Consider the following 24,785-nt stretch of genomic DNA (forward strand, 5'->3'; position numbering starts at 1 on the left):
TTTATGTCCATTTTTCTTTTCAGTTTTATGCTATAGAGTGCCTATGAACCCCTGTAATTTCCGATTTCTCTGAACCCCTGTAATTTCTGATTTCTCTGAACCACTGTAATTTCTGATTTCTCTAAAGCGCTGTAATTTCTGATTTCTATGTACCGATATAAGTTCCGATTCATCTGGGTCTTAAGATGTACAAGTGTAATATGTTTGATGTCTGTTAAAGGTTCTCAAAATATTAAACAGATGATATCTTTCTGTGTCCAGAGAAGTTTGACCCTAGACATACATATGTAGTGAGCTCAAAATCAACAGGTCATCAACTCCTTAAGCAAAACCAGTATACCAAGTTTAATGACAAGCAAGCAAAGGATTTTCAAGATAATGAATAGAAAATATTTTTCCATGTTCAGTTTGACCATTGACCTGACCACGAAATCAATTCAAGGTATCACACCGGTAATTGTCCAATCAAAATGAACTTAGTCAATTGTAGTTCCATATATTTAAAGAAATATTTTTTTTCCTTGCGCGATTTTTCTCATTTCCTCTTCTTCTCTTCTCTTAATTTTTGTACCCCTGATTAGGAAATTTTGTGTAATTTGTAGAAATAATCAAGTGTATACAAAGGAAGTATTTGCTGTTGGTAGCTGAGGCTACTTCCTGAGGTGCACTCCGGCTGTTTACACACATGTGAAAAACACGTGGATTTGAGGGTAGTCTTGTTTGCGGGTAATTTTTTTTTCGAAAATGCCGCGTAGGGTGTTGTTTTTCTGGTGTCGGCAGACGAGATAGGTAACATAGAACGCGTCTGACTGCGTTATTCGGCATCAATTTTGTAAACTGATTTTTAATGATTTTTTCCCCTCTATAGTAATATATAGTGAAAATAATTACCGATGTGATACCTTGAAGGAAGTCGTGAATTTCAGAATTTCCCGTTTTTCTCAGTCCTTTCCCTTTTCATCGGCTCAAAATCAGCACTGGATATCAAAACAAGAGGTTTGAAAAACAAAACGGTGTTTTAATAGGTCATTCAAGAAACATGACGCAATACACAATGCGAAATTTCAATTACATCTAAATACGTATCAACAACGTATTTTTTGTCTTATACAGCTAGAAAATCGTAAATATTTGTATAAACACCCATCTACATAGCATACACCGGCGGTTTTAACACTTAACACATCCAAAAGACGTATCAAAATTTCACATCGATTTTACAATACGCATATTGCACAATAACCCCCCCCCCCCCTCCTCCTCCTGCCTTGCGCAACTGTTAGATGGACTTTCCTTGACATTCATAAGCATCATACATAACTCTATGACTTCTTGATTCAATGTCCTTATTGTAAATTAACCCAATTAAGAGATTTCGTATTTCTGCGTAGAGTTTAGAAATTTTATTTTATTTTTAATTTTATGTCATAAAGAGAAATTCAGATAATTCATGGTAAATGCCTGTCAAGGTCACTCATATGAACATCAAAATGTCTCCTTAACACAGAAGATATCAAATTATTCGTTTTAAGGGCCCAACACGCGAGGTAATATTTCTGGCACGATTTACGACAGTCCCCTCCGTAGCAGGATATCAAGGCTCTGACGACGTAGGCCATAATTCTATTGCCGGCTTCTAAAGCGTTGACCAAAAATTTGTATTCTGTCCTGCATATCAAGTTTGTCACTAGATATTCTTACCGTTTTGAGCATTTTGAACACTTGCAATTCAACGTCACTATACCTAGCGCCCTTGATATTTGACCTACATCTTCTTTAGAACCAAAATTTGGGAAATGTTTTAGCTTAATTTTTTTGTAATGAACAGTTACATGGATGATTCTGTATGATTTGTGTACACGTTTAAAAACGTCATATTATCCAGTCAGACTTTAGTCTTATTTATTTGCTTTAATCAGTATTTAGTCTTCTTAATGTGTTACCCCTGCTTTGAGGAAAGGCTAAATACGCACAACCCCTGCCAGATTAGGGGGCCATTATCTGAAACACTAATCACCCGTGAGTATCAACTTGGTTTAATCTGTTCAGCGTAATTAATGGGCTCTTCTAGGATACCAAATTGACCAGATGTGGATTCCATTATAGTACCGAAAATTGAATATTTTCACAAAACCAAAGATCTCACTCATATGAAATAATTAGCAATTTAAAAAAATGTATAAATAAATTTAGGATTAATAAGTGATTGAAATAGCAAATTTCATCATTCTTCTTTCCAATGAAACCATTTTTGCGGAAATATCTTGATTTTATACAAAGTTATTTCAATTTAAAAAGTACCACACGCGCCTCATATTTCACTGATGAAACAGGCAGAAATCACGATAGTCCCCAGGGGAAGTAAATCACCAGTTACGTCAGTTATCTTGCTCCGATCGCTGTGTGCATGGGGTATACTATTGATGAATGAAACGGGCACCTGCTGTGCAAATTTGACATTTTTTGATGAAGATTTAGTTGTCTTCAAGGTATCACACCGGTAATTGTCCAATCAAAATGAACTTAGTCAATTGTAGTTCCATATATTTAAAGAAATATTTTTTTTCCTTGCGCGATTTTTCTCATTTCCTCTTCTTCTCTTCTCTTAATTTTTGTACCCCTGATTAGGAAATTTTGTGTAATTTGTAGAAATAATCAAGTGTATACAAAAGAAGTATTTGCTGTTGGTGCACTCCGGCTGTTTACACACATGTGAAAAACACGTGGATTTGAGGGTAGTCTTGTTTGCGGGTAATTTTTTTTCGAAAATGCCGCGTAGGGTGTTGTTTTTCTGGTGTCGGCAGACGAGATAGGTAACATAGAACGTGTCTGACTGCGTTATTCGGCATCAATTTTGTAAACTGATTTTTAATGATTTTTTCCCCTCTATAGTAATATATAGTGAAAATAATTACCGGTGTGATACCAATAGGAGTCGTCTCCTCTTTAGGGTGAACCAGTGCACCACGTTTGATGTCCATCAAGCAAAGCATTCTCAAGATCTTTAAAAGCAGACAATATCTTCCCATGTCCAAAGTCGTTTGGCCTTAAAATTGACCTATAAAGCAATAGCAGTCGTCTACTGTTTCGGGAGAACCAGTGTACCAAGTTTGATGTCTGTCACGGGAGAACCAGTGTACCAAGTTTGATGTCTGTCACGGGAGAACCAGTGTACCAAGTTTGATGTCTGTCAAGCAGAATGTTCTTAAAATCAAGACAACACTTGGTCAAATGACCGATTGACAGGTGCAAATCCTCCCTTTCCTTAAGCGGGCATAAAAATAGGGCAGATTTTAAACTTTACAATTCAAATATTCTTCCACCACAAACCCTGGAGGATTGACCCAGGCTCAGTATTGACTTATGTAGATTTTAAAGGTGTACAGTATTTGCAAACATTGAAATTAAATCAATTCTTGAAATTTTGGACAATAAATTTTCCTGCAAATATGTCATGTTGATATTTATAGTTTATTATGTAGTGGTTATGGCTATATATGATCGGTGGATATCAGCCTGGGTAGCTCTGTGGTTAGAGCACCTGACTGGCAATGTGGGGGGTCCCAGGTTCAATGCCCAGTCCTACCCAAAATTTCCTCTTTACATTTGGTGCCTGTCACCATCCCTAGACTTGCAGGTTGTCCTGCTAGGGGCAAAAGTATCTGGGTTGTGCGTCTTCAAGGGCGCAGAAAATTTAAGGAGGGAGGAAAATGTAGTAGTTAGGGCTATACGGACCGTGGACATCGACCTGGGTAGCTTAATGGTATATGGAGCATTGATATTGGCCTGGGTAGGTTAATAATAATGATGATAGCTTTTATTTATCCAGGATAACACAAGTTAGCATATAGCTAGTTTCCATTGTGGTCCTGCATTAAAATATATACACAAACATAAAATTAACATCTAAAATTAGTATCTAAACATGAATACGATATAAAAGGAAAAGGGGAAAAAATATAGCATTAAGACACACCTAATTAGTGATAAAATTATTACCTAAATATGAATACATGACATAAAAGGAAAGAAGAAAAAATAGCATAAGACACGCACACACACAGTGCCATATCACAACTACATTTGGCACACCTGAACAAAAGGAGGAAAGCACGATGTTTAAGCTTAATGGTATATGGAGCATTGATATTGGTCTTGGTAAGTCTGTGGTTAGAGCACCCAATTAGTAATGCAGGGGTCCAAGGTCAGGGTAAGGGTTAGTAATAGTAATGCAGGGGTCCAAGGTCAGGGTTAGTAATTAGTAATGCAGGGGTCCAACGTTAGGGTAAGGGTTAGTAATTAGTAATGCAGGGGTCCAAGGTCAGGGTAAGGGTTAGTAATTAGTAATGCAGGGGTCCAAGGTCAGGGTTAGTAATTAGGGTTAGGGTTAGGGTCAGGGTTAGTAATTAGTAATGCAGGGGTCCAAGGTCAGGGTTAGTAGTTAGTAATGCAGGGGTCCAAGGTTAACAGAATTCAAAATTCAAAATATAAAGCCTAGCACTTTCTCGTCATCTGTTCCCATCATTCATAAGAAGTGAAAGTTTACCCTGACAAAGACAAAAGAGACCACAATTATATTAAACATTTATTGCTGATCATCAGGTCGTGGCCAGCTCTGATTTTATTTTGTCCAGTCCTTGCTTGATTTTGTCTGCAGGGATCAATAGCACCGTCCTAAATGCCTCGAACTGGTCCTCAGCATCCCACGTACCGGTCACAACCGTGTCTCTCTCCGTCTGTACCGAATACTGGAACAGCGCCTCACTCACCTACAAGTATCAACACTCTATACAGGGACTGACAATACACAGGAACTATTGTGTTAGTGTACAAGTATCAACACTCTATACAGGGACTGACTGACAATTCACAGGAACTATTGTGTTAGTGCTTCATGTAACCTCATGTGTTTTCAAAATGAAATCTATTTCTTAAAGTAAAGAAGTACAGTGAGTATTAACACAAGTTTGATATTCATACCCATCTTTATAGCATCCTCATGTCATATTTTCAAAACTGATGTTTATATTATATATTTAAATTCTTCTTTCATTTCTGTCAGAATTCACAGCCATTAAAATTTATCAAGATTAATACGTGCATTGTTCACAACTGCGACACATTCATGAGGACATGGCTATCATTACAATTTGTACAGATAGCAAAGGCAAAAACATTGGTAAGATGAATATTTATAATTAATGTCCCATGTCACCTGAGTAATTGCATAAAACAATAAACAAACAAGAGGTGCTGTGAGCAATGCTCACTAAGAATAACCCCCGCTTACCCCAATCTCCCAAAGGGTGTTGGTAATAGGTATAAACTACCTCTTTTCTGAGTGTAAAAAACAAATGGCATGACAAACCGAACCATATTGCTACTTCGATGTCCAGTGCGTGTGACCTTTGACCTTTTAACCCCAAAATTGATAGGGAACATCTTCATCCCATGGGTAGTCCATATGTATGATATGGTGACTGTAGGTGGAAAGGATAACGCTTTAGAGCCCAGAAACCATATTGCTACTTCAATGTCCAGTGCACTTGACCTTTGGACCCCAAAATCAATAGGGAACATCTTCATCCCATGGGTAGTCTATATGTATGATATGGTGACTGGTGACGGTAGGTGGAAAGGATAATGCTTTAGAGCCCGGAAACCATTGCGTCTACAGACGGACGGACAGCCCGATTCCAGTATACCCCCCCCCCCCCCCCCCAACTTGTTGCGGGGGGGGGGGGGGGGTATAAAAACACATTAATACACAATGAACAATAAAAAAAAACATTAACACACAAAACAGACGCCCACTACAAATCATGTAATATGCCTCAGGACCCACCTCTTGTAGATATTCCTCCTCTGCGTTCGTGAAGAATAGGGGACTATTTTTCTGGCCCTTCTGTCGGTACGTCTTACAAAGAAGGATGTAATAGGCAAAGTCGTACTTCATCTGTTTAGCTTGGCATTTCTCCACTTCTTTTCTGGTAATGGTAGAAAGAAATTGAGACATACAAAATAAGCATGTGGGTACACTGCAATTATCTGCACGGTGGTGGTAAAACTACAGTTATCTGCACGGTGGTGGTAAAACTACAGTTATCTGCACGGTGGTGGTAAAACTACAATTATCTGCATGGTGGTGGTAAAACATTTGATGAAAACATTTCTCTTCAGAATATTCAAATTCAATTCTCAAGTTTTTCCTTTTATGGAATGAAAAGTTTTCATATCAAACTATAGGCTGGTATAAGGTCTATGCCCCCCTCAAAAATCCACTTCTTCGATTAAGTCTTTTCTATATAACATCTTGAAGTAAAGATTTAAATACCTACAGTGTATCATAAAGCACTTTCACACACACTGCTGCAGATGTTGACAAAAAGAATTTGTATTCGAGGAATGATTAAATACACCGCCAGTTTATCCGTCTCCGATTCACGGGCGATTGATTGATTGATTGATTGTGGGGTACTGAGGATGGCTGACAGAAGATTCTATCACCTGATGTTGATAAGCAGGTGGGTGAGCAATTTCAAACTTACAAATCACAATATTAATAAAATGCAGTCATCTGAACACGCAGTAATGTCGACTTTTACAGTAACGAGTACTGACTTTCACTTATTGTAACAAACTAATATCATTTACAGAAACGAGTACTGACTTTCACTTATTGTAACAAGCTCATATCATTTACAGTAATGAGTACCATCTTTTACACTAGCGAGTCCCCACATTTACATTAGTGAGTCCCCACATTTATATTAGCCAGTCTCCACATTTACATTAGTGAGTCCCCACATTTACATAAGCGAGTCCCCACATTTACATTAGTGAGTCCCCACATTTATATTAGTGAGTCCCCACATTTATATTAGCCAGTCTCCACATTTACATTAGTGAGTCCCCACATTTACATAAGCGAGTCCCCACATTTACATTAGGGAGTCCCCACATTTACATTAGGGAGTCCCCACATTTACATTAGTGAGTCCCCACATTTACATAAGCGAGTCCTCACATTTACATTAGTGAGTCCCAACATTTATATTAGCCAGTCCCCACATTTACATAAGCAAGTCCCCACATTTACATTAGTGAGTCCCCACATTTATATTAGCCAGTCTCCACATTTACATTAGTGAGTCCCCACATTTACATAAGCGAGTCCCCACATTTACATTAGGGAGTCCCCACATTTACATTAGGGAGTCCCGACATTTACTTACAGTAAGGAGTCAAACATAGGCACAGATAACTGTGGGGGGATGTTGATGTATCGCTCACTGACCAGCAGGCCCACGTGGTGGTCACTGTCATTTAGGACCTTGCTGAATTTTGGGTCCCCTCCACACTTCTGACACTGGTCAATCAACATGCTGCGTACTTGCTTCACACACTCCAGGTCCTAAGCATCAAGCACAATTGTTTTATCACAGAGCTTTAAATAGATCCCCATTCCATTTAGTACACATGTACGGCATACTGTTCAAAAGATTTACAAGTGTCATATATATCTCTGTGTGTGTATGTCATCTGTAGTAAGTGAAAAAACTCTCACGAGCTCCTAACTTGAAATTTGCAGAAGTCCTTGTAGAACTGATAGTATACTATTCTGTAGAGTATATTGTGAATCACTTAATTTTTCCAGGTTTGTGGTTTTTTGTTGACTTTTTCATTATGCAGTGAAGAGTTGTCTTTCTTTGTAGCATTACGTAAAAAACTGCAGGAATGCTCATACAATGAATTTCCATGACAGTTAAATGCAAATGAAAATAGTCTGACATAATCATAATGCTAGACAGATCAGCTGAGAGATTGTGACTGTTCAATAGGAGGGGAGTGGGCATTGACACACTAAATGAGCAAAATTTGAAGGCATGAGGCTGACTGACTTCAACTTTAACATGTGGTGCTCATTGTGACTTGACCTCTTGACCTTTAAACTGTGTCAAGTGAAAATTGACTATTAAGTTTGCATCTAAGATATTGATTTTGAGTTCATGACCAACTTTTTTTGCATGCTTTGATTTACTTTCTGTCAACAGTGTTAACTTCTGATCTGTCTGTTGGGGATGTTGACAGAGTTAACCTCTGACCTTTTTGTCAGTGATGTTGACAGAGTTAACCTATGACCTTTTTGTCAGTGATGTTGACAGAGTTAACCTCTGACCTTTTTGTCGGTGATGTTGACAGTTAACCTATGACCTTTTTGTCGGTGATGTTGACAGAGTTAACCTCTGACCTTTTTGTCGGTGATGTTGACAGAGTTAACCTTTGACCTTTTTGTCGGTGATGTTGACAGAGTTAACCTCTGACCTTTTTGTCGGTGATGTTGACAGAGTTAACCTCTGACCTTTTTGTCGGTGATGTTGATAACGGAGGTAACAGCAAGAACAGGATCATCTTCTGCCATCTCTTCATCATCATCATCTTCCTCAGGGACGTAAGATTGCTGAAAAAAGGATGAAACAAGTCATGATTTCTAAAGCAGACAAAATATGTCCCTGTACATGCTAATATGTAGCTGCAATAATGTAGCCCTATTCGAATTTTTTTTATTCTGACGTTTTCGGGATAGGGCTACAATTCCATAGGATCTCCGTAATGGGTCAAAATAATTTTATAAATAACCGATAATAATTAAGCTCTGTGTTTTAGTCCCAAATGTTGTTTACACCAAAATGAGTACCAACTTTGTGCTTGGGCATGTCTAATAAAGGTCTTTTTCATTAAATATAATGTACAGCATGCAAAATTCTTCGTCTACTCCGCCATGCTTGTTATCGCGAGATTTCGTAGGTGGATCTACTGAAAAACCTAAACATTGACAATCAGCGCAAAAATGTAGTTACTCGAGCCATTTCAACAAAGAAAGGAAAATCATATGGTTGCAGAAAGAATTTACTCTGCTGTTCGGTTTTTGACTTGATATTAAATTCATACCTTTTCAATACCGACAAAATAGCTTTCTCCTCCATACTCATCCATTGATGTAAATACTACCTTATATGGCATATGCAAATAACTTGACAATTGGAAGTTAAAACTTCAGTACATCAAACATGGCGCACAAATATGAATTGAGGAATTGGAATTTATCAAAATTGTTGAAAACGGTAGAATAGAGCCTCACAAATCGTAAGTTGCAGGTTGTAAATTTATATATTGACTATGAAACATAGAATATCATTTTATTTACTTAAAGAAAGTCAGCAATTGTTGTGTCTGACCATTAAATATACAAATAGAAATAGTAATTGTGTCTGACCATTAAATATACAAATAGAAATAGTAATTGTGTCTGACCATTAAATATACAAATAGAAATAGTAATTGTGTCTGGCCAGCTAGCTGTATGGTGTCATCCTTAAGGTACGACGTTGACATTTGTTTCATTGCTATTCTAATAATAATCATTCATTTCAAAAAGTCAGGTTTCATAGATTTCAAAAGCGCGAGTTGTTTCTTTGCTATCTAATACAAAATTTTCTTCCATCGTCTCTGTCTCTTCAGTCATTGTCATACACAGTGTAACATTAGAAATCATGGGTGAGACAGCTATACAAAAGGCACAGTGTCACATTAGAAATCATGGGTGAGACAGCTATACAGAAGACACCTGGACCACATTGCTCACCTGAGTTAACTTGACCCCACCAGTGTTCAGCTGTTGTGATTTTTAAAAGATTTTTTTATCAATCTGCATTCCCCTGAAAAAATGTTGACCCCCATATTGTAGCCCCAATCTAGCCCTATAGGATCACAACATAACTGAAAATGAATTCACATAACACAGAGATGCATCAACATCAATATGACTAACATGACCTTGCTGTTCTGGATAAGACCAAGGTCATAGATCATGGTATGAAATAAAAAATCTTGTCAAAAAAGATCTACATACAAAATATGAAAGCTTTATCTTAAATAGTTCAGGAGATGTTGAATAGGTCAGAGTTTTTACAAAAGTAATCAAACTGCAAGGTCAAAAGATATGAAAGCCCTACCTAGGATAGTTTTGGATATATTTAATGTCTTTCATTTTCTTATAAGTAGGTAAGAATCTCCGAGATCTAGGCAATAAGGTCATGATATGACAGGTCTTGAGACTCTTGACATACCACAGGGGTCGAAATTAACTTTTTTCACTACTAGCAAATTTTAGCTTGTGGATTATTTTCCAACTAGCAAAATTGAGCTTTTACTAGAATTTTCCAATCGATTGCTGTTTTACAGGAATTTAAGAAAACAAGCATATATCTACATGTATATCAAAATATAGGGAAAATCTTTTAAAATCTTCTTTAAAGTGCAATAATAACAAGATGTGTTTGTGAAACACAAATGCCCCCGATAATGACGAATTCCGAAGATGGCCAAGGTCACAAGGGCAAATATCTTGGTACCAGTAGAAAGACCTTGTCAAAAGAAATGCTCATGTACAATATTAAAGCTCTAATATTTACCATTTAGAAGTTATGACCAATGTAAAAAAAATAAATATTAAAAGTAGGTCAAATGTCAAGGTCAAAAGGTTCAATACCAACGGAAAGGTCTTGTAACAAGGAATACTCATGTGAAATATCAAAGCTCTATCACTTACTGTTCAAAAGTTATTAGCAAGGTTAAAGTTTTTAAAGAGCAGGTCAAACTCCAAGGTCAATGTCACAGGGTCAAAAATGTTGGTACCAACGGAAAGGTCTTGTAACAAGGAATACTCATGTGAAATATCAAAGCTCTATCACTTACTGTTCAAAAGTTATTAGTAAGGTTAAAGTTTTCAAAAAGCAGGTCAAACTCCAAGGTCAATGTCACAGGGTAAAAAATGTTGGTACCCACGGAAAGGTCTTGTCACAAGGAATACTCATGTGAAATACCAAAGCTCTATCGCTTATTGTTCAAAAGTTATTAGCAAGGTTAAAGTTTTCAAAAAGTAGGTCAAACTCCAAGGTCAAGGGGTCAAAAATGTTGGTACCCACGGAAAGGTCTTCTCACAAGGAATACTCATGTGAAATATCAAAGCTCTATCACTTATTGTTCAAAAGTTATTGGCAAGGTTAAAGTTTTCAAAAAGTAGGTCAAACTCCAAGGTCAGGGTCACAGGGTCAAAAATGTTGGTACCCACGTAAAGGTCTTCTCACAAGGAATACTCATGTGAAATATCAAAGCTCTATCACTTATTGTTCAAAAGTTATTAGCATGGTTAAAGTTTTCAAAAAGTAGGTCAAACTCCAAGGTCAAGGGGTCAAAAATGTTGGTACCCACCAAAAGGTCTTGTCACAAGGATTACTCATGTGAAATATCAAAGCTCTATCACTTACTCTTCAAAAGTTATTAGCAAGGTTAAAGTTTCAGACAGAATGACAGAATTACAGATTGACAGACAGGACAAAAACAATATGTCCCCCGATCTTTGATCTCGGGGGCATAAAAATAATATTGAGAATTCTTTCATTTAAATTTTAATGAATTATCAGACAACATACATGTATCATTGGTGCATGATGGGGGTCATAGGGTACACTTGTGCGGCGTACTCGCTGACCAGAGATCTACCACCTACATGTATTTACAACATCATGTGGTTTGAAATCTTGAAGACTGTTTGTATCAATTCAAACTATATCTTCAAAACTTTTGGAAATTTCATCTAAAAAAGTCTAGTTGGAAAAAAACCGCGAACTCTAAGTGTTTGACTATAGACTACAGAATGACACTGCGTGAAGCGTGACACTAACACTTTCATGTGTTGTTTCATGTAAACACGGACGAGATCAACATGCTTGCTATTTAAATCAGACGTCTCTGAGCAACCAAAGTGTGCATGAAGTAGGCCATCTTCAACATCACTGACTGAGATGACCTTGGCCTTAGTTATTTATTCGATCAACGTTTACTTTTTCAATACTTGTATATTCATTCTGTAAAGCATTTCTATGCACAAGACAAAATTATTGTAAACTTCAAAGTACAGCCAATAACCGAGGAAATCCGGAAAAAAGATCGTTTTTTTTTTTACTTGCAAAAAGCTGCAATCACTTGTGATTTTCCACTCGCTATGTCAATTTTTAACTCACATTTAGCGAGTATTTCCCCTTAATTTCGTTGCCTGATACCATATCCTCAACTACTTAAGGTAGGTCTTTCATATCTTGTGGATATATTTCTTAAAGAAATATATTCACAAGACATGAAAGACCTACAAGAAATAGTTCAGGACATATTGAATACGATCACAAACCATTGCATCACATGAAAAGTCTTGTCTACTACAGTCAAACCTGTATTAAGAGACTGTCCAATGGAGAATGGAAAAAAGGTCACATATGACAGGTGATCTCTTAATACAGGTTGCCTATTTTCCGCAGTTAATGGATAAAATTTCGTAAAAAATTTGTATAATGGAGAAAATGACTACATGTATTTGGAATTTATCATTAAGAATATCAAGTACGGTATTAATAGTTGTAAAATAAAATTAATAATACACTGTTGTAAAAAATCTAGAATATGATGTGTTGTATCATAATTTTTTATTCATCAAAAATTACATTTTTAATCTATTTAAGAATGATAAACTTTGCATGCATTTCATATTACACATCTACATGAGATTTAAAAATTATTTATGAACTGCATGTAGATTTTCTAAAACTTAAAAACACTTTGTTGTAAAGGGTATTTATGTATAGCCTACTTGTACAGTGTAACTGAAAAATGCAATGTTTGTGGTAAGAAAGCAGATGGTGAAGTGTTGCGTCTCCTTTTGTACAATACATGCTGGAAAAATGTTATTCAATTTGAGAAACATTAAATAAATCACAATATCAATTGTACATGCACAGCAAATCTTTTAAGCTTAGAAGTAATGCAGGCAATTTTCTTGAACTCGGACGTGTCAAATACTCGGGACATGTCGAAGTGAGCTGCTAATTCCAGTCATTATTCTGGAAACCTCAGTATCTCATGCAGGAAAAACTGTGAATATTCCTTTTAAAATTTCAGTCCTAAGCACAATATTTACCTGATTTATATCACAATGGGCAAATTTTTACTCTGTTGAACATAATGGTATATCATAATGGTATAATAAGTGGTAGATTTTCATTTCCGATCTAGCCTACCCGGCACTTCTTAAAGTTTATCGAAATTCACACCTTCAAATACACCGGCCTTGAATCCCTGATCCTTGATTTTGTTAAATAAACATCAACTCAGGTTTTGTTAATTAACCACACACGACACTGCATGTTGACAGCTTAGGTATAATAATTTATTCAGAGGGCCGACTAAACAAGATCATCGCCAAACTGTGCATATTAAAACGAAAGTGTTAGGGGCGATAATTCCCAGAATAGTCGTGCGTTTGAAAACGAAAGTGTTAGGGGCGATAATTCCCAGAATAGTCAGCTCAACTGAAATCGAAAGTAGTAATCACGTTGTAATCGAAAAATGTACAGTCGTTAAATAGAGGTAAAATTTCGTGAAAATACACGAAAAGGTTGTAAAAATCATGGTCGTTGGTCGCGTCAGACAGGTGGTCGTTTAATACAGGTACAATATATAGAGTAACGTCTTGGGGGGAACTTTTTATGGTCAGATATGACAGCGAGTCGCTTAATACAGTGGGTCGCTATGGCAGTTTTGACTGTATATGCCAGAAAGCTTTCATGTAAATTTCAACTTTTCTGGCTCCCTGGTTCTTGAAAAGAAGATTTTTAAAAACTTCTTCCTACATATAAGCATGTAAAACTTTGATGCCCTATTATGGCCCTACCTTACCCCTGGACGCCATAATTTCAATAAACTTGAATTTGTACTGTATCAGGAAGCTTTAATGTAAATTTCCACTGTTCTGGCCTAGTGGTTCTTTAGATGATTTTTAAATGACCCCACCATATTTTTACATTTTCTTGATTATCTCCCCTTTCAAGGGGGCGTGATCCTTCATTTGAATAAACTTTACCAAAGGATGCTTTATGTCAAGTTTAATTGAAATTGACCCAGCAGTTATGGAGAAGAAGTCGAAAACATTAAAAGTTCACAGATGAATAACGGACAAAATGTGATCAGAAATGCTGTAAACATTCACACACAGACAGAAATGCTGTAAACATTCTCACACTGACAATCACCTTCACTATGCTGTAAACATTCACACACTGACAATCACCTTCACTATGCTGTAAACATTCACACACAGACAGAAATGCTGTAAACATTCTCACACTGACAATCACCTTCACTATGCTGTAAACATTCACACACAGACAATAGCCTTCACTACACTGTAAACATTCACACACAGACAATCACCTTCACTATGCTGTAAACATTCACACACAGACAATCACCTTCACTACACTGTAAACATTCACACACAGACAATCACCTTCACTACGCTGTAAACATTCACACACAGACAATCACCTTCACTACGCTGTAAACATTCACACACTGACAATCACCTTCACTACGCTGTAAACATTCACACACAGACAATAGCCTTCACTACGCTGTAAACATTCACACACAGACAATCACCTTCACTACGCAGTAAACATTCACACACACACACAATCACCTTCAGTATGCTGTAAACATTCACACACACACACACACAATCACCTTCAGTATGCTGTAAACATTCACACACACACAATCACCTTCACTACGCTGTAAACATTCACACACTGAAAATCACTTTCACTACGCTGTAAACATTCACACACACACAATCACCTTCACTACGCTGTAAACATTCACACACTGACAATCACCTTCACTATGCTGTAAACATTCACACACAGACAATCACCTTCACTACGCTGCCCACTTGTCCTTGAGAAATAATGATGTCTGCGAGAGCTGACAGGTCGATGTTGGCTTTCAAAAACAACTGAAATATAAATCGGATCATCAATACTTTCTACAGAATATATATAATTACTACGTTAGATTCAGTTCAGTTTGTAGAAGATATAATTAATTAAAAACATTCCATTCTAATTACACAGGTATACCTCTCCTTTGAAGTATTACCTTTAAATATCTTGATTAGATGGGATATAATGTTAATAGAGAACTTAGCAGAAATATTAGCGGACGATGAGAAATGTGATGTATATTTTTGATAAATTTCCCACAGATCGTGAGAAATGATACAACATTGTCTGCTTGCACAATATACCTGCTATTAATTTCACACAGATCGTGAGAAACGACACGACATTGTCTGAATTTACAATACCTGCTGGTAATTTCACACAGACCTTGAGAAATGACAGGACATTGTCTGATTTTTTTTACAATACCTGCTGGTAATTTCACACAGATCGTGAGAAATGACACGACATTGTCTGATTTTACAATACCTGCTGAAGAAGAGTTCGAATCCCATGGAAGTCACTTCCCTCTGGTATCCGTGCTTCAAAATCAACCTGGATTTCCTAAATTCAATAATAATCAACTTGTTAACCTGGATTTCCTAAATTCAATAAAAATCAACTTGTTAACCTGGATTTCCTAAATTCAATAATAATCAACTTGTTAACCTGGATTTCCTAAATTCAATAATAATCAACTTGTTTCACTTTGTCTAGATATATCAATCGTTTTGTTGTTTTATATGCAATTATCCAACATTGATTTTCATTCATGGAAGGCATTCAATGGCACATTATGACTGAAGGCTTCCGGCTAAAGGGGCATGGACACGATTTGAGCATGTCCTGTTTACTGCATTGTGGCTTCACAGTGAAAGTGAAATGTCGTCGAACCGACAGACATGTCCAGTAATTCAGCGATTTTTTTCTACCCACTGGTACTCCAGGTACCGGTACCCATTCGATTGGGAAAAATAGCGTCAAAATCGAACAAATTGGGAATTTTCTACAAATGTTTCAGCAAATGATTTTAACTAAAAGAAAAGAAAAAAAGAGAACAAAACAAGAAATATTCATCTCTTTACAAACTTTTTACGGTAATATTTGCTGTTGGATTGTTTTAGAATCGCTGTAGTTCTACAAAACATGCGCACTGCCATGATCTGTACTTTCGATTTAATACCAGAAGTGAACATTTTAGTTAACTTGTACGTTTCAGACTAAGTAAATTACGATGTCAGCGGTCTATTTTTCGGAAAGTAAGTTGGGAATTTTTAGTCTCAAAATTGGGAAAAATCAACAGTTTTTGGCATTGGGAATGGTACCGTTTATCGGTACCAGTTATATAAGGAAAAAAATCGCTGTAATTTGACTCTCGGTCTGGTAACCTTCGTTATATTTTCGGTCCGAATGTCCGGTGACTTTCCGGCAATGGTTTCGGAAACTACGCAGCGTTTTCCCCCCTTATATAACTGGTGCCATTTCCAATGCCAAAAACCATTGATTTTCCCCAATTTTGAGACTAAAAATTCCCAATTCACTTGCCGAAAAATAGACCGCTGAAATTGTAATTTTCTTAGTCTGAAACGTTGTATGAGTTAACTAAAATGTTTACTTCCGGTATTAAATCAAAAGTACAGATTATGGCAGTGTGTTTTGTAGAGCTACGACGATTCCTTATGTCGCACAACAAATATTACCATAAAAAGTTTATAAAGAGATGAATACTTCTCGTTTTGTTGTCTTTTTTCTTTTCTTTTAGTTGAAATCATTTGCCTATACATTGGTAGAAAATTCCCAATGTTCGATTTTGACACTATTTTTCCCAATGGTTACCGGTACCAGTGGGTAGAAAAAAATCGCTGCTACGTTTCGACTTCCAGTTCCGTTTATTAAAAAAAACATACAAAAACGGCAACATGTTCCAATTAAAATGGAACAGTAATGCAGTCCCCAGTAAACCCTTAAAACGAAAATCCAATGACCAGGAGGCTCAAAGTCTTTCATGTTTTAATATAAAAATAATACTCCTTTTTTCGGTCTGGTAAAATGTGATTCGGTCCGGTAATGTTCCTGTGTTTACCAGACCGAATGTCCTGTAAAACATTTCAACATTTCGCAATCACTGGCTTCGGAACACTTCTAGTATAACGGTCCCCAAAATATGGCACTAAAATGTGTGCTGCCAAAGGCAGTTTAGTATATATATATACGATCGCGTTAGCGATCAGTAAAATCGCTAAAACGGAAAAAATCACAAAAATAAGCCCAAATTCGAATTCCTTGTTAAAAATGAAGTTTAAAAAACTGTTTTTTAAATCAGAAATGAAAAATGATGCAAGAAGACGTACATTTTTTTGTTCCAAAATAAATGGAATCTGTTGTTGAGCAAAAGGGTCACATGCGCTTTGTATACGTAATTCTTATGAATATTTGTATGATACGATGTCACTGGTGTTGATGTAAACAAACTGAACAGCTGATTTGCGATGAAATGCCTCTAAAACTGAAAGTTGGTTTTTTTTTTATTTGTGCTGATGTAAGAGAGCTGATTCACTAGGATTATCTGTTTTGATAAATTTGGACGGCAAAATCTGTGGCAGCTGTGACAACGGGAAATTTGGATTAAGAAAGGATTCGTCATATTCAAGCCACGGATTTGTATGGAAATGTTCTAACAAAACCTGCAACAACAAAATTTCCATCAGGACTGGTAGCTGGTTTGAAAAGCACAAATTAACGCTGGAAAAAGTTCTGTTAATAACATATTTCTGGGTATACAAAGCCAGTAAAAGTTTTGTGAGATACGAACTTGAAATTGCAAGTCAAACTGTTGTTGATTGGTATAATTATTCCAGAGAAGCGTGCACCTGCATATTTTAGAGAGGAATTCAGAAAAAATAGGAGGCGTGGGAATTTTTTTTTTTTTTTTTAAATTGACGAAATTTGGTAAAAGAAAATTTCACAAGGGACGGAAAGTTGACGGTGTCTGGGTTTTTGGTGGCATTGAAAGGGAGACCAAAAGGTGCTTTTTTACAACAGTGGTAGATCAAACACGAGAAACTCTGCTTTAAATGATAAAAACCAAGATACAGCCCGGTACAACTATAATTATAAACTTTGTAGATTCCGATACAGGGGCACACACTAATACCATAGAATCTACATGGCGTGCATTTAAAAAGTCATTACCGGTCAGCAGCACAGTTAAGTCTCTGTACGATACTTATTTTAGTCAGTATTGCATCTGAAAAAAATATCGTACAGACTGCCAAGACCGATTCCTTAAATTTCTAGAACACATTAAATCTGTATATGACCCCTCGATACTCGTATCCAACCTTACTTCGGAACCCTTGATTGGCAAACAACGACTAGTTCTTCAACCCCTCGATCTGATTAATGCAAACAACAGCTTGTAGACGATTTTATGTTGTAAGGTAAGACAATTTTAACTGCATTTGACTTGTTGGGGGCTTCTGCCCCCAAGCCCCCACTTAGTATACTCAAACGCCGTTGGGCTTTTATTTTTATTGCACGATTTTCATTGCTCAGCATCCGAGGCGAAAATGCAAATGGTGGTGTGATTACATTCCGCTTAGCAATGGCAAGGGAAATAACTGTTCATGCACAGTCGCGTGCTTCTGGGGACTGGTATACTAGAAACTTCCCGTGGCTTCATTACATAATGGTAAATATTTTATAACTTCATATAATTTGTTTGTAACATACAGTGTGAGGAGTAACACTCTGTATTTTTCAGTAACACATCATAATAAATAAGCCTATACTTAAATACATTTATCTTGACTAGACTTGAGTGATACAATAAATTCTAACGACTTTAGCTTAATGAGAGAGCATGTTTAGAGATTATAACATAAATTGTTACAAATTGCCAATTTTATAAACTGATTTTAAATTCATTCTTTGAAGGAGATAAAAAAAAAGAGAGAGAAAAACCACTGGCTGCCTTAAAATCTGAGAATATTCGCTGCCTTAAAATCTGAGGAAATTCGAGCTACACGTGTGTCTTGCCAAATGAAAGGAAACATTCTAGCTTTACTTCGTTAACTTCCATTTCCGCTTGGTCCTCCATGTCTTCTCCGTCACTCTGGTCCGACATCTGCTCAGATGTGTCCAAATCTTCAACTCTCTTCTTTTTAGAAGCCATCTCTTTCTTATCTCACTCTTGGAGCCTGACAAAATTTTCTTCGATCCACAAGCTGTTTCCCGAACCCGACTTTTCTGTTCTACGCAAGTATTTCTCAGGAAAACATTAATGCACATAACATTATGTGTACAGAAAGACATTTTTTTAATTATAGATATTTAACGTCGAGTGCCTGTGCATTAATAGTTGTATCATTTCAATGCTGGGCGGATCTAGAGGGGGTATGGGGTGGAGAGAGAGAGAGAGAGAGAGAGAGAGAGAGAGAGAGAGAGAGAGAGAGATCAGATTATGGTACAATATGGTATTTATATTTTTCCGGAACTTTGCATCTATTGTCGGATAAAAATAGTTAACAGCGGCAGATCCAGGATTAAAGGTCATAGGAGACGATTTTCAAAAAAAAAATTGTTTTGCACGAAAATGTGTTCTTCTTTAATTACTTAACATATGTAAATAAGTCATTCAGAAAAAATCGTAAGGTAACAGGCGCTACAGACCGTCAAATGTTGCCGTGGTGTGAAGTATCAAAATAGTAAGATGACTTATCTCCCTTGGTTGATGACGTCAAAAGAGACCAGCCTGACGCAAATGTGTATTTGTTTATACTAACAACTGTGGGTTTTAGCCGTCAAAATGTTCAATGTGCTTACATTCAACTGTAATGTAGCAAATCAGGTATTTCTATATACTTTTGTCTAAATGATCCAACGTTTAGAAATACTTGGGTGTGAAATCTACACCGAGAACACAGAACTCGAAGTTGTTTGACAATCATTTTTATTTTACGCGATTGTACAATACGATTGTAAACGGGGGTTGATGTGGATCAGTTTCGTTATTGTATACACTCTACTCTGGCAAAAACTAATGGGTTTATGAAATTAAATCTTCGACCAGTTGCAGTTCTAACTATTTTCAACTACAGACCAACTGCAAGCATGGCGAAGACGAAAAAATCCTGCAAAACGTTGACTGTAAATTGACGGTAGTACAGATATTTATAATTTAGTATTTAAACACAAACTGATTTGTTTAAAAATGAATTTGACTATGAAATAGTCATATGAAGCTCTTCTGATCAGAATCTTTTCCTCTGAATATACAAGTAAATAAATTGAAAATGAATAGGTCTACTAACTTTATATGTTGAAAGTTGCATTATCAGACCCCCCCCCCCCCCCTTTTCTGTTTAAAAAAGAATGTTCAAAGCAAATGGTGAAGCGATATTGAAATTACAAGTTTTTATATCAGGTGAAATAAACCAATTTTTACGTTCATGCAAGAGTTGGGGGATGATTTTCTTCAAATGAAGCCCTAATTTGCACGTTGGTTTCCTTATTGGGGTCAAAATTTAAAACAAAAAATTAATTAAAGGCCGAGGATTTTGACCAACCGGTCGGTTTTCCTCAGGTAAGTTAAGTGCGGGGCGGGACTAATTTTAGGCAGGAGTGAAGTCCCGAGCCTGAGGGAACCCTGCTAGCTTGTATATACCGTCCCAAATACACGGAGTGTTATCTGTGTTACCTGCATTACCTGTACGTTTTTGTAAGATTGAAAAATTCATGGGAGTAATTTTTCTTGCGCAGGTTAATCGAAACGTTGATAATTAAATCTAATGAATCAACATGTAAAACTTAAACCTCGATAAATTTATTTTGTATAAATGAGAACGTTAGCTATTGATAAATTAGGCAGATTATTCTTTTTTCTAAGTTTTCTTGTATCCAGACTGCCTACTGGATATCCGACGATGTATGACTGCCAAACATACAGTTTCCGACGGGAGTTCCTGCGTACTGTGTAGATTTTCTGGCTATGTACAGCTTATGAACTGATCATCGTCCCACACCCCACGATGACTCAACATATTCCAAAACTGTTTAAATTAGAAAGTTTTATTCTGTTTGAATTAATTTTTCTGGACCGCACACCAGAATTCCTTGGCTACCTAAAGTTGTCTGTGTGACTCGTCCAAAACGCATGGCCAACAAAAACAGTCATGACATTCGGATTTTTCAACAGTTCCTTCAATAACTGGTCCAGACGAAGAATTCGTTCTTCCTCTGGCTTCCAGTTCCAACCATTATACGCAAGAGAGAGCCCTTATAGCGGCTAATGTGATGGTAAATTATTCTTCATATATAGGCCCTAATGTCGCAAATCTTATTGTAAAAGAATGTTAAAGCCATTTATTTATTATTATATTCACCTGTTAAACTAAAATAGCTCACGATACTTGTAAAAATTCTATGAAAATAAATTCAAAATACGGCGCTCACGCACGATGTGTGCAAAAGAAATTCCGATCTGGCTATACAATATATCCGAGTCAGGGTAGGACTTTGGCACATAAAACCAAAGGGGGATGAGGGGGTACCCACCTTTCTTGTCAGTCAACCTTCAATTTGACACCCACCTCCCCCCCCCCCCCCCTTGGAAAAAAAAACCCCGATGCTGCGTCACCGTGTCTGCAAGGGGTTATAAATAGCGAAAGTAATAGCTATCTATATTTCTCTTATTGTCATCAGAGAATGTACTATGAAATTATCATACATTTATCATTAACCAGTCAGTATCATTTCAAGTCAACCGATTCGGAATAAATAGGACCTCAAGTGATTGATCTTCTTGTTCGTCCTCCGATGAAAAATCGTCGATGTTGCTGGCATTTGCATTAATTAGGAGTTCAAAGTGATATCCTTGCATAACAAACTATGGTTCCCCATTCAAAAACTCCTCCAGTTGCGAATAAAATCGTCTATGAATGTGCTTTTGTTTTGATTCGCAAATCTGAGTGTGGTCTCTTATGACGTCACAAATTCAGGAAATCAGGAACGATAATCGGGTAACAATTTTCTATTCCGACTACCTTTGCACCTCAATTTCTTCGAGTTAATATCGTTATTAATCTTAAAAAGGCATTTTTATGAGGAGTCTATGAAACAAAGTTGATAATTATGGAGAGAAAAGGTATTGTTAAAAACCGTCTCCTATGACCTTTAAAGTGTGTGTGTGTGTGTGTGAGGGGGGGGGACTTTATGAGGCAGATGGTCTGGGGGCCGCCTTGAAGCCCCGAGTGGGTACAGGGAGAAGTCTTGGTGGGGGCCGATTTTCATATGTACACTAATTATCATCAATATTCATCAAATTTAGTTTTTATGATGGAGGGGTTCGTCGATTGATTGATTGATTGATTGAATATTGTTTAACGTCCCTCTCGAGAATATTTCACTCATATGGAGACGTCACCATTGCCGATAAAGCCGCAAAATTTAGGCCTATGCTCGGTGCTTATGGCCTTTGAGCAGGGATGGATCTTTATCGTGCCATATCTGCTGTGACACGGGGCCTCGGTTTTTACGGTCTCACCCGAAGGACCGCCCCATTTAGTCGCCTCTTACGACAAGCAAGGGGTACTGAGGACCTATATTCTAACCCGGGTCCCATGTGAATTTAGTTTTTTGTCAGACATTGACCTTTGTTCTCACCCCTTTGCAATAAATATTGTAAATTCGTTTGTCATTTTAAATTATTTTGTTGAGTATTTTTTATAAAATCCTATACTGACGATAAAAAGGTACAAAATACATACCATGATATCAACAACTTTAATCCTCTGGTTCAACCCCCTAATCCCCCCCCCCCCCCCCCACACACACACACAATAAAGTCCCTTTATTAGCTATAATCAATCGTAAAATATCGCCTACTGCTTCTCAGATGCAAAAGGAAAAAAATAGTTAAAGGGAGGCCAGAAGTTGACATAATTATGCAAATGAGACTTCCCTGGCTGATGTACGATCTGACATTTGTGCGGAAAAAAGGGGAAGGCACTGAATGCAAGGCAGCGTGCAGCCCTGCAAACAATAAAAGTTGTCGGCGGGCACAATTTAGGCTGGCACGGGGAAGCTTAAATACATCGCAAAACAACATCAGTGACAACACTGAAAATTTACCGATAAGCAGGGCAGGGTATTTGGATATATAAATATCAATTCAATTCAATTCAATTTATTTATTGATTCACCAAGCATGCTGGCATACAATCATGTTACACAATATGAGATATATAATGACAATAAACTAATTACTAACAGTTCATTTACATATATATGTAAATAAAAGTATATATTTTGATATGTACCTGTGATATTAGACTGTATGTATGCAATTTAGTATTGCATATAGCACTTTACTTTTGGTGCGCAATTCAAAACATTCATGTGAAAATGCACACAACCTTCGTGCACTTGCGTGTCAATCTAATATGCAAGATCGTAAATACCGCGTTAGCGGAACTCTCTTGTAAAGAAGTCCGGAAAAGCGTGTCGATCTTGGGCATTTTTTGTTTATTCAAAACAATGGCATCGGAAGACGATTTAACCTCCATGTGCTTTCCACAATTAAAAGCATTTTTATATGAAAGGTGTGTAAAAACGTCTGGATACAGGAAAAATGAACTTCTGAATTTAGCTCGCGAAGCTATATATTTTGACTAAGCTCTTCTCAGCTTTGGGAATTTCCTGGCTGACAGCAGTGGGGAAAAAATCCACCACATTTCCATTAAAATCTATCAGTTATGGATATTTCTGCGTATTATGTTTCTTTCTTGAATCATTACTACAGTCTACTGCAATGCAATGATAGTACACCATTGTTAAAATCGGGTGAATCGATCACAATAAAAGTTGCAGAACTGGTATTATTTACCAACATGCCCAAATTCTCGCATACTCTGGGTCTCGCGAGACTTTGAAAGGGGGAAGTAAAATTTAAAACCAAGACGGAAAAAGTAGTCGCGATCTTTCGTATTACGTCATGGACTTTTCTTTTACGTTTGACACTAGTCTTACTCTCAACTCATTTTAAAATGAATGAATGCATGAATAAGTGCAGTTATAATGTTTAATGTTGTAAAAAAAAAAAAAAAAAAAAAAAAAAAATAATAATAAAAAAAAAACCCACCGCAAGTGAATTGGACTTAAAATATCACTAGAAATAGACATCATCGAGATGTGTCTCGTATGTCCTCAATAATGGTGCTGCTTTGTGTCTCGTATGTCCTTAATAATGGTGCTGCTTTGCCTCCAACAAAAGTATCTTAATAGATATCACAACGCACGTATAATTCAGATTATGTAAAAGACGATATTCAGTTCTTGTTACCGAGCTCATCCAATAACCATTAAAAGTGTCTTTAAGTTGTGCTCGAAAATACTTCACACTGATTTTGACTACGGATTACTCCGTTTACCTTATCAAAATATTGGGCTCACGTCTTCCTAGGCACTTGATCACTCCTATGGTGTGTACAGGGGTCTGTTTTTGCCCTTACTTTTAATTGTGTTTTCTTTATGGAATTTATGAGATTGGTCAATGTTTGTTTAAAATGCAGTAGTAATGATATGCTTTACAAAGCAAGACACTGTTGTTACGAGCTTTGTCTGCTGGAACCAAAACATATTACTCATGTAACTTATCTGATTGTTTCATCACATCTGGGTTACTGAACAAAGAAAATTACTCCGTTTATCTGACCAAGATATATGGCGCTTGTAAACGATTAACAGGGTGTATTCCCTCCACTAGATACCCGATCCCACCTCTGGCGTGTGCAGGGGTCAGTGTTTGACCCACTCTGGATATATTCTTAATGAGATGGATCACTGATCGTTATCGTCACTTTTCAGGGTACATATTTATGTTTTAAGATAATA

At 36.8% G+C, this 24,785-nt stretch overlaps 1 protein-coding gene across 1 annotated transcript; it reads right to left on the minus strand.

The window, feature by feature from the left end:
* Nucleotides 1-4,572: 4,572 nt before the first annotated feature.
* Nucleotides 4,573-19,151, minus strand: LOC125677681 (protein BCCIP homolog). Its single transcript, XM_048915799.2, has 7 exons — nucleotides 18,961-19,151; nucleotides 15,384-15,458; nucleotides 14,828-14,908; nucleotides 8,363-8,461; nucleotides 7,236-7,414; nucleotides 5,846-5,987; nucleotides 4,573-4,769 (listed from the first exon to the last, which is right to left on the minus strand). The coding sequence occupies exons 1-7, from the start codon at nucleotides 19,066-19,068 to the stop codon at nucleotides 4,599-4,601; spliced, it is 855 nt and encodes a 284-aa protein (XP_048771756.1). The 5' UTR covers nucleotides 19,069-19,151; the 3' UTR covers nucleotides 4,573-4,598.
* Between the last annotated feature and the right edge of the window lie 5,634 nt (nucleotides 19,152-24,785).

Source organism: Ostrea edulis, chromosome 3 (genome assembly GCF_947568905.1).
Source record: "Ostrea edulis chromosome 3, xbOstEdul1.1, whole genome shotgun sequence".
NCBI classification, from domain to species: Eukaryota; Metazoa; Mollusca; class Bivalvia; order Ostreida; family Ostreidae; genus Ostrea; species Ostrea edulis.

Excerpts from the sequence above, each read along its gene's own strand:
- LOC125677681 (XM_048915799.2), bottom strand. The coding sequence starts at position 19,068 with ATGGCTTCTAAAAAGAAGAGAGTTGAAGATTTGGACACATCTGAGCAG. Across the intron at positions 5,988-7,235 it reads CCTATGTTTGACTCCTTACT|AAAAGAAGTGGAGAAATGCC; the intron begins GTAAGTAAATGT and ends TACCATTACCAG. Across the intron at positions 4,770-5,845 it reads AGGAGGAATATCTACAAGAG|GTGAGTGAGGCGCTGTTCCA; the intron begins GTGGGTCCTGAG and ends TGATACTTGTAG.